This window comes from Mixophyes fleayi, chromosome 9, assembly GCF_038048845.1.
Source record: "Mixophyes fleayi isolate aMixFle1 chromosome 9, aMixFle1.hap1, whole genome shotgun sequence".
Lineage (NCBI taxonomy): Eukaryota > Metazoa > Chordata > Amphibia > Anura > Limnodynastidae > Mixophyes > Mixophyes fleayi.
The window spans coordinates 12,923,345-12,939,963 of NC_134410.1; the positions used below are offsets into that span (position 1 = coordinate 12,923,345).

At 38.9% G+C, this 16,619-nt stretch overlaps 1 protein-coding gene across 2 annotated transcripts in view; it reads right to left on the minus strand.

Moving 5' to 3' along the window:
* LOC142101975 (H-2 class II histocompatibility antigen, E-S beta chain-like) overlaps positions 1-16,619 on the minus strand; it is an 85,306-nt gene that overhangs the window by 21,549 nt on the left and 47,138 nt on the right. The window contains exons 2-3 of one of the 2 annotated variants that reach the window (XM_075186467.1): positions 8,252-8,466; positions 7,833-7,893 (exon numbers count right to left, since the gene is read on the minus strand). In XM_075186467.1, the coding sequence (XP_075042568.1) occupies positions 7,833-7,893; positions 8,252-8,466 (276 nt within the window). Of the gene's footprint in view, positions 1-7,832; positions 7,894-8,187; positions 8,467-16,619 lie in introns of both variants that reach the window. The other variant, XM_075186466.1, reaches the window with a different exon arrangement.

A 16,619-nucleotide genomic window follows, 5' to 3' on the forward strand; every position in this document is an offset into this window, starting at 1 on the left:
TATTATACATGTAATATATACTGGTATAATACAGGTATATACAGGACACTCACCTCTCCGGTCAGTAGTGACGTTGTGTATAATATTATAGTTGTATTTACAGAATGTCCCTCCTGTATATTATACATGTAATATATGATGGTATAATACAGATATATACTGGACACTGACCTCTCCGGTCAGTAGTGATGCTGTGTATAATATTATAGTTATATTACAGAATGTCCCTCCTGTATATTATACATGTAATATATGATGGTATAATACAGATATATACTGGACACTGACCTGTCCGGTCAGTAGTGACGCTGTGTAGAATATTATAGTTATATTACAGAATGTCCCTCCTGTATATTATACATGTAATATATGCTGGTATAATACAGGTATATACAGGACACTCACCTCTCCGGTCAGTAGTGACGCTGTGTATAATATTATAGTTATATTACAGAATGTCCCTCCTGTATATTATACATGTAATATATACTGGTATAATACAGATATATAGAGGACACTCACCTCTCCGGTCAGTAGTGACGCTGTGTATAATATTATAGTTATATTACAGAATGTCCCTCCTGTATATTATACATGTAATACATACTGGTATAATACAGATATATACTGGACACTGACCTGTCCGGTCAGTAGTGACGCTGTGTAGAATATTATAGTTATATTACAGAATGTCCCTCCTGTATATTATACATGTAATATATGCTGGTATAATACAGATATATACAGGACACTCACCTCTCCGGTCAGTAGTGACGCTGTGTATAATATTATAGTTATATTACAGAATGTCCCTCCTGTATATTATACATGTAATATATACTGGTATAATACAGATATATACAGGACACTCACCTCTCCGGTCAGTAGTGACGCTGTGTATAATATTATAGTTATATTACAGAATGTCCCTCCTGTATATTATACATGTAATATATACTGGTATAATACAGATATATACAGGACACTCACCTCTCCAGTCAGTAGTGACGCTGTGTATAATATTATAGTTATATTACAGAATGTCCCTCCTGTATATTATACATGTAATACATACTGGTATAATACAGATATATACAGGACACTCACCACTCCAGTCAGTAGTGACGCTGTGTATAATATTATAGTTATATTACAGAATGTCTCCTCCTGTATATTATACATGTAATATATACTGGTATAATACAGATATATACAGGACACTCACCTCTCCGGTCAGTAGTGACGCTGTGTATAATATTATAGTTATATTACAGGATGTCTCCTCCTGTATATTATACATGTAATACATACTGGTATAATACAGATATATACAGGACACTCACCTCTCCGGTCAGTAGTGACGCTGTGTATAATATTATAGTTATATTACAGAATGTCTCCTCCTGTATATTATACATGTAATATATGCTGGTATAATACAGATATATACAGGACACTCACCGCTCCGGTCAGTAGTGACGCTGTGTATAATATTATAGTTATATTACAGAATGTCTCCTCCTGTATATTATACATGTAATATATGCTGGTATAATACAGATATATACAGGACACTCACCGCTCCGGTCAGTAGTGACGCTGTGTATAATATTATAGTTATATTACAGGATGTCTCCTCCTGTATATTATACATGTAATATATGCTGGTATAATACAGATATATACAGGACACTCACCGCTCCGGTCAGTAGTGACGCTGTGTATAATATTATAGTTATATTACAGGATGTCTCCTCCTGTATATTATACATGTAATACATACTGGTATAATACAGATATATACAGGACACTCACCTCTCCGGTCAGTAGTGACGCTGTGTATAATATTATAGTTATATTACAGAATGTCTCCTCCTGTATATTATACATGTAATATATGCTGGTATAATACAGATATATACAGGACACTCACCGCTCCGGTCAGTAGTGACGCTGTGTATAATATTATAGTTATATTACAGGATGTCTCCTCCTGTATATTATACATGTAATACATACTGGTATAATACAGATATATACAGGACACTCACCTCTCCGGTCAGTAGTGACGCTGTGTATAATATTATAGTTATATTACAGGATGTCTCCTCCTGTATATTATACATGTAATACATACTGGTATAATACAGATATATACAGGCCACTCACCTCTCCGGTCAGTAGTGACACTGTGTATAATATTATAGTTATATTACAGAATGTCTCCTCCTGTATATTATACATGTAATATATGCTGGTATAATACAGATATATACAGGACACTCACCTCTCCGGTCAGTAGTGACGCTGTGTATAATATTATAGTTATATTACAGAATGTCTCCTCCTGTATATTATACATGTAATATATGCTGGTATAATACAGATATATACAGGCCACTCACCTCTCCGGTCAGTAGTGACACTGTGTATAATATTATAGTTATATTACAGAATGTCTCCTCCTGTATATTATACATGTAATATATGCTGGTATAATACAGATATATACAGGACACTCACCTCTCCGGTCAGTAGTGACGCTGTGTATAATATTATAGTTATATTACAGAATGTCTCCTCCTGTATATTATACATGTAATATATGCTGGTATAATACAGGTATATACAGGACACTCACCTCTCCGGTCAGTAGTGACACTGTGTATAATATTATAGTTATATTACAGAATGTCTCCTCCTGTATATTATACATGTAATATATGCTGGTATAATACAGATATATACAGGACACTCACCTCTCCGGTCAGTAGTGACGCTGTGTATAATATTATAGTTATATTACAGAATGTCTCCTCCTGTATATTATACATGTAATATATACTGGTATAATACAGATATATACAGGACACTCACCTCTCCGGTCAGTAGTGACGCTGTGTATAATATTATAGTTATATTACAGAATGTCTCCTCCTGTATATTATACATGTAATATATGCTGGTATAATACAGATATATACAGGCCACTCACCTCTCCGGTCAGTAGTGACACTGTGTATAATATTATAGTTATATTACAGAATGTCTCCTCCTGTATATTATACATGTAATACATACTGGTATAATACAGATATATACAGGACACTCACCTCTCCGGTCAGTAGTGACGCTGTGTATAATATTATAGTTATATTACAGAATGTCTCCTCCTGTATATTATACATGTAATATATGCTGGTATAATACAGATATATACAGGACACTCACCTCTCCGGTCAGTAGTGACGCTGTGTATAATATTATAGTTATATTACAGAATGTCTCCTCCTGTATATTATACATGTAATATATGCTGGTATAATACAGGTATATACAGGACACTCACCTCTCCGGTCAGTAGTGACGCTGTGTATAATATTATAGTTATATTACAGAATGTCTCCTCCTGTATATTATACATGTAATATATGCTGGTATAATACAGATATATACAGGACACTCACCTCTCCGGTCAGTAGTGACACTGTGTATAATATTATAGTTATATTACAGAATGTCTCCTCCTGTATATTATACATGTAATATATGCTGGTATAATACAGGTATATACAGGACACTCACCTCTCCGGTCAGTAGTGACGCTGTGTATAATATTATAGTTATATTACAGAATGTCTCCTCCTGTATATTATACATGTAATATATACTGGTATAATACAGATATATACAGGACACTCACCTCTCCGGTCAGTAGTGACGCTGTGTATAATATTATAGTTATATTACAGAATGTCTCCTCCTGTATATTATACATGTAATATATGCTGGTATAATACAGATATATACAGGCCACTCACCTCTCCGGTCAGTAGTGACACTGTGTATAATATTATAGTTATATTACAGAATGTCTCCTCCTGTATATTATACATGTAATACATACTGGTATAATACAGATATATACAGGACACTCACCTCTCCGGTCAGTAGTGACGCTGTGTATAATATTATAGTTATATTACAGAATGTCTCCTCCTGTATATTATACATGTAATATATGCTGGTATAATACAGATATATACAGGACACTCACCTCTCCGGTCAGTAGTGACGCTGTGTATAATATTATAGTTATATTACAGAATGTCTCCTCCTGTATATTATACATGTAATATATGCTGGTATAATACAGGTATATACAGGACACTCACCTCTCCGGTCAGTAGTGACGCTGTGTATAATATTATAGTTATATTACAGAATGTCTCCTCCTGTATATTATACATGTAATATATGCTGGTATAATACAGATATATACAGGACACTCACCTCTCCGGTCAGTAGTGACACTGTGTATAATATTATAGTTATATTACAGAATGTCTCCTCCTGTATATTATACATGTAATATATGCTGGTATAATACAGGTATATACAGGACACTCACCTCTCCGGTCAGTAGTGACGCTGTGTATAATATTATAGTTACATTACAGAATGTCTCCTCCTGTATATTATACATGTAATATATACTGGTATAATACAGATATATACAGGACACTCACCTCTCCGGTCAGTAGTGACGCTGTGTATAATATTATAGTTATATTACAGAATGTCTCCTCCTGTATATTATACATGTAATATATGCTGGTATAATACAGATATATACAGGCCACTCACCTCTCCCGTCAGTAGTGACACTGTGTATAATATTATAGTTATATTACAGAATGTCTCCTCCTGTATATTATACATGTAATACATACTGGTATAATACAGATATATACAGGACACTCACCTCTCCGGTCAGTAGTGACGCTGTGTATAATATTATAGTTATATTACAGAATGTCTCCTCCTGTATATTATACATGTAATATATGCTGGTATAATACAGATATATACAGGACACTCACCTCTCCGGTCAGTAGTGACACTGTGTATAATATTATAGTTATATTACAGAATGTCTCCTCCTGTATATTATACATGTAATATATGCTGGTATAATACAGGTATATACAGGACACTCACCTCTCCGGTCAGTAGTGACGCTGTGTATAATATTATAGTTATATTACAGAATGTCTCCTCCTGTATATTATACATGTAATATATACTGGTATAATACAGATATATACAGGACACTCACCTCTCCGGTCAGTAGTGACGCTGTGTATAATATTATAGTTATATTACAGAATGTCTCCTCCTGTATATTATACATGTAATATATGCTGGTATAATACACATATATACAGGCCACTCACCTCTCCGGTCAGTAGTGACACTGTGTATAATATTATAGTTATATTACAGAATGTCTCCTCCTGTATATTATACATGTAATACATACTGGTATAATACAGATATATACAGGACACTCACCTCTCCGGTCAGTAGTGACGCTGTGTATAATATTATAGTTATATTACAGAATGTCTCCTCCTGTATATTATACATGTAATATATGCTGGTATAATACAGATATATACAGGACACTCACCTCTCCGGTCAGTAGTGACGCTGTGTATAATATTATAGTTATATTACAGAATGTCTCCTCCTGTATATTATACATGTAATATATGCTGGTATAATACAGGTATATACAGGACACTCACCTCTCCGGTCAGTAGTGACACTGTGTATAATATTATAGTTATATTACAGAATGTCTCCTCCTGTATATTATACATGTAATATATGCTGGTATAATACAGGTATATACAGGACACTCACCTCTCCGGTCAGTAGTGACGCTGTGTATAATATTATAGTTATATTACAGAATGTCTCCTCCTGTATATTATACATGTAATATATACTGGTATAATACAGATATATACAGGACACTCACCTCTCCGGTCAGTAGTGACGCTGTGTATAATATTATAGTTATATTACAGAATGTCTCCTCCTGTATATTATACATGTAATATATGCTGGTATAATACAGATATATACAGGCCACTCACCTCTCCGGTCAGTAGTGACACTGTGTATAATATTATAGTTATATTACAGAATGTCTCCTCCTGTATATTATACATGTAATACATACTGGTATAATACAGATATATACAGGACACTCACCTCTCCGGTCAGTAGTGACGCTGTGTATAATATTATAGTTATATTACAGAATGTCTCCTCCTGTATATTATACATGTAATATATGCTGGTATAATACAGATATATACAGGACACTCACCGCTCCGGTCAGTAGTGACGCTGTGTATAATATTATGGTTATATTACAGAATGTCTCCTCCTGTATATTATACATGTAATATATGCTGGTATAATACAGATATATACAGGACACTCACCGCTCCGGTCAGTAGTGACGCTGTGTATAATATTATAGTTATATTACAGAATGTCCCTCCTGTATATTATACATGTAATATATGCTGGTATAATACAGATATATACAGGACACTCACCTCTCCGGTCAGTAGTGACGCTGTGTATAATATTATAGTTATATTACAGAATGTCTCCTCCTGTATATTATACATGTAATACATACTGGTATAATACAGATATATACAGGACACTCACCTCTCCGGTCAGTAGTGACGCTGTGTATAATATTATAGTTATATTACAGAATGTCTCCTCCTGTATATTATACATGTAATACATACTGGTATAATACAGATATATACAGGCCACTCACCTCTCCGGTCAGTAGTGACACTGTGTATAATATTATAGTTATATTACAGAATGTCTCCTCCTGTATATTATACATGTAATACATACTGGTATAATACAGATATATACAGGACACTCACCTCTCCGGTCAGTAGTGACGCTGTGTATAATATTATAGTTATATTACAGAATGTCTCCTCCTGTATATTATACATGTAATACATACTGGTATAATACAGATATATACAGGACACTCACCTCTCCGGTCAGTAGTGACGCTGTGTATAATATTATAGTTATATTACAGAATGTCTCCTCCTGTATATTATACATGTAATACATACTGGTATAATACAGATATATACAGGCCACTCACCTCTCCGGTCAGTAGTGACACTGTGTATAATATTATAGTTATATTACAGAATGTCTCCTCCTGTATATTATACATGTAATACATACTGGTATAATACAGATATATACAGGACACTCACCTCTCCGGTCAGTAGTGACGCTGTGTATAATATTATAGTTATATTACAGAATGTCTCCTCCTGTATATTATACATGTAATACATACTGGTATAATACAGATATATACAGGACACTCACCTCTCTGGTCAGTAGTGACGCTGTGTATAATATTATAGTTATATTACAGAATGTCTCCTCCTGTATATTATACATGTAATATATGCTGGTATAATACAGGTATATACAGGACACTCACCTCTCCGGTCAGTAGTGACGCTGTGTATAATATTATAGTTATATTACAGAATGTCTCCTCCTGTATATTATACATGTAATACATACTGGTATAATACAGGTATATACAGGACACTCACCTCTCCGGTCAGTAGTGACGCTGTGTATAATATTATAGTTATATTACAGAATGTCTCCTCCTGTATATTATACATGTAATACATACTGGTATAATACAGATATATACAGGACACTCACCTCTCCGGTCAGTAGTGACGCTGTGTATAATATTATAGTTATATTACAGAATGTCTCCTCCTGTATATTATACATGTAATACATACTGGTATAATACAGATATATACAGGACACTCACCTCTCCAGTCAGTAGTGACGCTGTGTATAATATTATAGTTATATTACAGAATGTCTCCTCCTGTATATTATACATGTAATACATACTGGTATAATACAGATATATACAGGACACTCACCTCTCCGGTCAGTAGTGACGCTGTGTATAATATTATAGTTGTATTTACAGAATGTCTCCTCCTGTATATTATACATGTAATACATACTGGTATAATACAGATATATACAGGACACTCACCTCTCCGGTCAGTAGTGACGCTGTGTATAATATTATAGTTATATTACAGAATGTCTCCTCCTGTATATTATACATGTAATATATGCTGGTATAATACAGATATATACAGGACACTCACCGCTCCGGTCAGTAGTGACGCTGTGTATAATATTATGGTTATATTACAGAATGTCTCCTCCTGTATATTATACATGTAATATATACTGGTATAATACAGATATATACAGGACACTCACCTCTCCTCCCTATGGCTCCAGCATTCTCGAATACTCCATAGTTGTATTTACAGAATCTCTCCACCTCGTTCTTTTCCTGCTCTATGATATCCTTATCCTTGTTCCATCCCTCTGCATCAGGTCTCCCGAACTCAGTCTTCGGTATGAAATACCCGACATCACTGTCAAAGTAGACAAACTCCTCCTGGTTGTAGAAAAGTCTGTCCAGATACCTCACACTCTGAGTCCCGTTATTATAGTGACATTCAGACTTTCTTTCAGCCATAAAATCGGCGGCAGCTGTGAATGAAGAGCAGAGAGTCACACAATGTACACAGTATATATCCCCACATTTATCCAGAGAACATCGGGACAATATAAGCCCGACCCTAAACCAACAAACCACGCCTCCAATGCAACATATCTTTTTACATTACACACAATCACGCCCAGTCTTATTAAGCTCCTCCTCTTTCTCCGTATAACCCGCCCTTTCCAGGGTCAGCAAATAGGGACTATTTGTAGGTATGAGAATGTGACACCCTGTAACTAGACACCCGTCATGTGACACCCGCTTCCAGTCTATGTATAGGGCGACAAACACACAGGAACCCGGAGCTAGGACCGATCACATTGTACAGACATCTCACAGATCTCCTACCATACTACAGCCTGCTTCCCGCACATGCGCAGAGGGAGAGGAGTACTGGGAACACACAAGGGAGTAATGATCAATACGGACCCAAAGCAATACGGAATTTAAAAAAAAAAAAAAAACCAGTTCACAAGATCACATGACCACTGTGGGTGGGACACACATGACATCACTGGTACGGAAGACCCCTCAATCTCCCGGCTCCTCCGTACTAAGTGTAAACCGCAACTGTTCTGGTACAGATACAGCTCCACCTCCTAATAATAGTTAATAATATGGGCACATGCGGGGGATGTTACATTCTGTAGCTGTGAACGGAGAGTGTGATGATAGGCTCCGCTGTTAGGGGTGTGTCCCCAGGCCAACATGTCTATAGGCTCAGCTTCTGGGGGCTGTGTCTTACTGAGTATTGGCTGTTGTGGGCGTGTTGTAAGACTAATGTGTCTATAGGCTCAGTTACTAAGGTCGAATCTTAATGTAGTATGAGTCGAGAATAGTCTGCTGTTGGGTGAATGTCCCAAGGCCATTGTGTCTATAGGTTAAACTGCTGTGTGTGTAATGATTGTTGGGGTAGTGTGATGATAGGCTACTGTGTTGTGGGCGTGTCCTAAAACCAAGCTGTAAAACTCAAGTTGTATCAGTAATTAACAGATTTACCATACATGCCAACTTCAGAGATCTACCCTCCGGGAGGGAGGAATCTCGCTGGAAAGTCCTAGGGGCGCGGCCAAGCAAGTTGCATCATTTGGCCCCGCCCCTAACATGGCAACAACAATTTAGCCTATTACGTCAGGAAGTGTGGTCATGATGACGCGGCAGCGGAATCGCATTGCTAAGTCCTGCCTCCCGCCATTTAATTGAGTGCCAAAGATCTGGGAGCTTACCGTACTCTTACGGGGGAACTCCTGGAGATTTGGGAATCTCCCGGACATTCCAGGTGAGTAGGCAACCATGAGATTTACATCACAGAGCTTCTGTTTGCAGAGCAAAATGGTGGCATTTGCAAGGAGCAGACATTTGAGTAATTGATTTTCTCTGAATTTATAGTTACAGTGATGGAGAAGAAGTAATCTGGTTCTTGTAAGGAGAAAGAGCAGGATCCTCCAGTGACTGAAATAGCCTCAGGTCTGTGTGGTGGTCCAGGTCCAAGAACAGTACAGGGGTTCAGACCTTCCCCAATCAAACTCAGTGGTGCAGGTGTAACCCCGATAATAGATCTTGGCCTTGGTTGAGGGGCCTGCTGTATATTTAAATTAACTTGCAGAGATGATCTTACTATGTATTGTTATTACTTGAAGGATGAGGCTTAGTGTGTAGAATTGTAGCAGATATTCATCATCAGCTATTTATATAGCGCCACTAATTCCGCAGCGCTGTACAGAGAACTGACATCAGACCCTGCCCCATTGGAGCTTACAATTTAAATTCCCTAACACACACAGACAGATAGAGATACTAAGGTAGTTTTGGAGTATGGGAGGAAACCCACGCAAACATGTGGAGAACCTACAAACTCCACACAGATAAGGCCATGGTTGGGAATTGAACTCATGACCCGTGAGGCAAACTTGCCTTTAAAAGTCATTGCCACTTTAAATTTTCTCTGCAAAGTCGCCGATTTCTCTTGCAGAAACCAATGCTTCATACATTTACCCACTAGTGTATGAGAAGTGTACAGGTGAGAACAGGTATGGAGAAGTTCCTCTATTCCCACTTCCACCATTAAGCTACACATAAACTCTAATGTGTGGCAGGCGATTCTCTATGCTTTCTTCTCCTCGTCAGTTGCTTGGTCTCCAGGGACACTTCTGAAAGGCTGGACAGGTGGTTTGAATAGCTCTACGGGAAGCAGGCTGCTAAGGTGATATGATGAGGTGATCAGTGATTGGGCCATTCACTGAGTAATCACCACCCACTTCCTCCTGTCAGTGTGTAAGGGATGGAGAGCAACAGTATTATCACTCTCAAACCACAAACCCGCTGTCTAGGGATTATACTTCTTTCTGACCTGCCCTTCACTCCCCACATTCAATCTCCTGGAAAGCCACCTCCACCTAAAAAGTAACTTCTGATCTGCCCTTATTTCACAAATGACATAAAACACTATAACATCCAAAAATTATAACAACCTACTAATGGCCTCTTGTCACGGTCAGATGCAGAAATATAGGATCCCCGTATCTGCCAAACTTGGCACTACTCTACCCTGAGGTGTGGAGTCTAACGGGACAAGTTGTCTTCACCAGGAATCCCCGCAAGGAGGTATCGGAATTGCAGCCACTGCCCCGCAGGTCGCGGCCATCAGAGACAGCGTTAGACGAGAGCCGGATGGAGAACACAGGAATGGGAGAAACTCTGCTGAGAGATACAGTAGAGTGGCACTGAACAGCAACCAAGTAATCACTGGAACAGCGGACTGAACACAATGAAGTGATGGTTGTGGATGAGAGGTACTGAACAGCAACAAGGAAATCACTGGAACAGTAAACTGAAGCAGCAGAAGCAAAGGGTTTAATTTAATTAAAATACTTGGCTGAGTTGCAGCTGGTGGCACATTATGAGAGGGGCACAGTATGCTGCAAGTCTCCCTGTGAACAGCTCATCCTGGCCGAGTGTTATGAACTTGTCCTTAGAATAGCCCTTAATGGCCAGGACTGTCTCGTGAAGATTCCATCTTCATCATCACCATTTATTTATATAGCGCCACTAATTCCGCAGTGCTGTACAGAGGACTCACATCAGTCCCTGCCCCACTGGGGCTTATAGTCTAAATTCCCTAACACACACACATACAGACACGGGTCAATTTGTTTTCAGCCAATTAACCTACCAGTATGTTTTTGGAATGTGGGAGGAAACCGGAGCACCTGGAGGAAACCCACGCAAACACGGGGAGAACATACAAATTCCTCACAGATAAGGCCATGGTCAGGATTTGAACTCATGACCCAGTGCTGTAAGGCAGAAGTGCTAAGCACTACGCCACCGTGCTGCCCTTGGATCTCATTTGCTGTATGGGTTTATACAAGATACTTCCTGTTTTGAAGCCTTTGCTTGAGTATTGTGTTTGAATCTGAACCAAATGCTTCCACAGAATCTTGCTCTCTCCTGTGTTTTGGATTGCAATTGTTAGATACATCCACCAGACATTTATCTGCCTTGGGACTATTGACTTCACTTGTTGGATACTTTAGAATTATATATCAAAATAAATCCTGTTCACTTTAGAACTACCTGGCTATTGTACTATTGGATTCCATCTGTGATACCAGAAGTGTGACAGGATACTCAAGCCACACTCCCATTACCACCAGGTCTATTTAAGAGTAGCTTACAAATTAATACGCATCTGACCCAGTGATGAATGGAAAACGGCCTTTAGAACAAAGTATGGACATTGTGAATATCTTGTGATGCCTTTTGGGTAATGTAAGGCACCTGCTACCTTCCAACAGTTTATAAATTATGTATTTCGTGATTTACTTGATCTATTCATTATTGTATATCTTGATCATGTCCTTATCTTTTCAAATTCTTTACAGGAACATCAAGAACATGTTCGAATTATTTTACAATGGCTATGTATAAACCAATTATACAAAATGTTTGGGTTACATTATATTCCCTCAAGGACTGTGTATGGATCCCTGTAAAGTACATGCTGTGGTATTTTGGCCCATACCTAAAAATGTTAAAGATGTACAACGATTTATGGGCTTTGTTAATTTTTATCGACGCTTTATAAATAACTTTTCTGTAATTGCTGCCCCCATTACTCAACTCACAGTGGTCACCAGCAGCTGCTAAAGCTTTTTCCATTTTGAAAGTTTACATCAGCTTCTATAGTAATTCATTCTGATCCTACACTTCCATTTGTTTCAGCTATAGGAGCTGAAACCTGAATCTAAAGATTAGGAGAAAAGATGTTACTTCACCCCTGTGCTCTGTATTCAAGGCAAATGACTGCTTCTGAAAGAAATTATGATGTGGGGAATAAGGAACTTCTTGCCATTATAGCTGTTTTTTCAGAATGGAGACATCTCTTAGGAGGTGCAAAGCATCAAGTGATAGTCCTCACCAATCATCGAAGTTTGGAATTCCTTAAATCGGCAAAAAGATTGTCTCCCTGGCAAGCTTGATGGGCTCTCTTTCTAAGCCGTTTTGAGCTCCTAATTTCCGATAAACCTGGATCGAAGAATGGTAAAGCTCACGCTCTTTCAAGAGCCTATGTTGAGAATCCTCAATAGGTAAAGCCTGCTCAAACAATAATTCCTGATTAAAATTTTTGGGGGGGTTATTTGTACAAATGAGTTATTAACAGATACCAAGAATGGATATGATACTGATACTACTCATGAATCCTCCAAAAAAATGTAAATTAAACTATGACAATGGAGTCTGGCACATGACACATCAACTATATGTATACTTGTCCACTGCATTTCATCTGCAGTCAAATGGACAAACAGAGTGAATAAACCAAACACTTGAGCAATATATTAGATGTTTTATATTTGTCATCTACAAGATGATTGGGTTGATGTCCTCCTTATGGCTGAATATAACAATTCCCAACATCCATCTACTAGATTTAGCCCATTCAATACTAATCTAGACTATCATCCAAATATATGGATAATACTCTACATTGTGACACTCCAGTTCCTGCTGTGGAAGATAGACTGATTCTAATGCAAAGTAGTCTTGAATTATTACAGGAGACATTGAAAACTGCTCAAGAAAGATATAAACGTGATGCTGACAGATCATGAAGAGCTGCTCCAACTTTTAATATTGGTAATAAATTATGGTTGTCAACTCAACATTTACGGATGAAGGTACCATCCACTAAGTTGGGTAAGAAGTGTCACGGCAATAGGATTTCTGGGATCTGTCTCTGGACCCTTGGGACTAGCTGTGGTAGGAATATAGTGTAAACTGGGAGGCCGGAGGAATGTCTTGCTCATAGAGATTACTCTATTCCTGTATACCAGATGTTAGGAGAAGGAATGCTAGACTGAACTCTGTACTGAAATAAACGACTGGAATCTGGACCTGATGGACTGGAACCTAGACATGGGAACAGGGAGGACATGAACTCACAACCAGAGACTCAGTACTTCCAAGAACTCAGAAACTCAGATGAATATTGTACCTCAACTGGGACTGGGAAGACTCAGAACTCAGGCAGTGAATATACAAGGGTGGAAACCTCCTGAACAGAATAAGCCTAGAACTGGCCCTGGACAATTCAGAACTTAGAACCTGGAGTAGGCCTGGAACTGGTAGTCGGTACCCCGAGACACAGAGATGGCTCCAGAACGTGGATGACCCAGAACAACAACCTACTACCCCATATAGTCAGTAGGAGAGACAGGAAGAGATTGAAGAGAGGAGGATCCACACAGAAGGTAACAGCTGGAATTTGTACACGAGCAGATAGAATGAAGTTGAATCCACATGAGGAATTAATAGCCAAAATCTTCTTTCAGCAGGCAGAATGAAGCTGAATTCACACAAAGGATTAATGGTTAAAGTCTGTATCACAGCAAGCTAAGTGAAGCTGAATTTACACAATAGGTGAATGGTTAGAGTCTGTATCGCAGCAAACAAGATGAATCTAAACTCACTCAGAGGGTAAATGATTGAAGTCCGTATCACAGCGAGGATGAAGCAGCAACTCACAGCAACAGTGGTGAACTGGAAATAGGAAATGCTGCACTTGCAATTAGCTACAGTCTGCAGAGGAAGCTAATTGGTGGATGAAATCGGCTGTTCAGACTCAGCAGGATGTTTAGCAAATGTCTCACCCAAGATGGCAGCCTCCAGTATAACAGACAGAAGTCACGCTTTGTCCCAGGATTTAGTATGCTGCATTATAACAGGAAGGAGATGCACGGTGATATGATACCGCCGAGTGGCGTAAACAGGACTAAAGCCCCGATTCATGACAGCAAGTTTATAGGTCCATATAAGATTCTTGCACAGATTAGTTTAGTGGTTTTTCGATTGGATCTTCCTGATTCTATGAAGATGAATCCTGTTTTCATGTGTCATTACTAAAACCTTCAGCTAATAATCCATTTCCTGCCTGCTCTTTGCCCCCTCCTAAGCCAATTGAAGTTGATGATCATGAGTAATTTATAGTGGAAAAGGTCCTGGACTCTCGTATGCTTCGAATTAGAATTTGATGGCAGATAAGAACCACTTGGCTTATCTATTGTGCCCATTTTTTAACCTATGGTAACCTCTCAAACCCCTATTTGATCCTTAGTTCTTTGTAAGGATATTCTTATGTCTATCCCAAGCATGTTTAACTTGCACTACTATGTGTCACAACGAAAGTGTGATGGAAGCTATCGTCTGGTGTAGACGCGACTGAGTAGGGAGGCGTGGAGTTTAACGCATCCTTGGCATTCACCAGGGACCCCCGCAAGGAGTTATGTGCTTGGCTGCCAAGGGTGCAAAGGTCGCGGTTCTCCAAGATAGTCACCAGCGAGATAGGTGAACAGTGGATAGTCAGGCAGGCCGAGGTCAAAACCAGGAGGACATTGCAGTACCGAGTCAGAAGCCAAAGAGTAGTCAGGCAAGCCGAGCAGTACCAGGAGAGCAAAGCCAAATCAGGATCCAGAGGGAAGTCAGAAACAAGCCAGGTCAGCAGGAAAATTGGAACTAGATACTGCAACAACGCTGGAGATCAAGTGTGAGCCTAATACTCTGGCACCTACGAGGTGACAGAGGCTGGTATAAATAGAGGCAGGGTGCTCCTGATTGGAGCGTGAGAAAGCCTGCACAGTATAGGCAGATGCAAACCGAACGCCCACTGAAGAGAGGAACGTCACGGCTGCTAGGCAACGAGATGTCTAGCGTACGCATGCAGACGGCTGAAAGAACTGCGTTCCATTGCTAAACAACAAAACGCTTGTGGTCGGAAGGAGTCGGGCGTCCGTCCCTGGCAGCGGCAGAACTGTGGGGACGGTGCCTGACACTATGTTGGCCTCTACCACCTCTGATGGGAGGCTATTCCACTTATCCACTACCCTTTCTGTGAAGTCATTTGTCCTCACATTTTCTCTGGATTTACTTCCCTCTAGTTTCAGTGCATATCCTCATTTTCTAAAACTACTCTTCCTTTGAAGAATGTTTCTTCCCTCCTGTTCCTTGTTAAAACCCTTGATATATTTGAATGTTTCTATCATGTCCCCCTTTCCCTTCTCTGCTCCAAACTATACACATTAAGATATTTTAGTCTTTCCGGGAAAGATGAAATATAGTCGCCCGAACTGAACACAGTTTTCTAGATGAGACCGCATCAATGACCTATACAGTGGCATTATAACTTCCTTTGATCTGCTACTGATTCCTCTCCCTATGCCACAAAACATCTGACTTGCCTTTCTCATTGCTTTGTTACATTGCTTACCTGCCTTAAACTCATTTGAAATTATGATTCCTAGATCCCTTTCCTCCTACAGTATCTGCTTCATTGGCACAGGTATGGTCCATAAGATGACTGTCACAAATCAATGTAGAAATACAGCTAAGGAGCCATGAATAAGGTGAAAAACATACAAGTTTATTGCTGAAGAGTCTGAACAGATGATGTAATAATGGTCTTGCAGAAATTACCAGGTATACAGCAGTTGCAGGTAAACGGGAGGTGTGGAAAGATTCCAGGCAGCAGGGAAATGCACAGGAAAGTACCAGGTTCACAGATGAAACAGGTCAGCAGAATGTATGTTGAGATCCCAATGCAGCATAATCACAGGAGCAAAGCAGGAGGAAGAAACCACAGGGT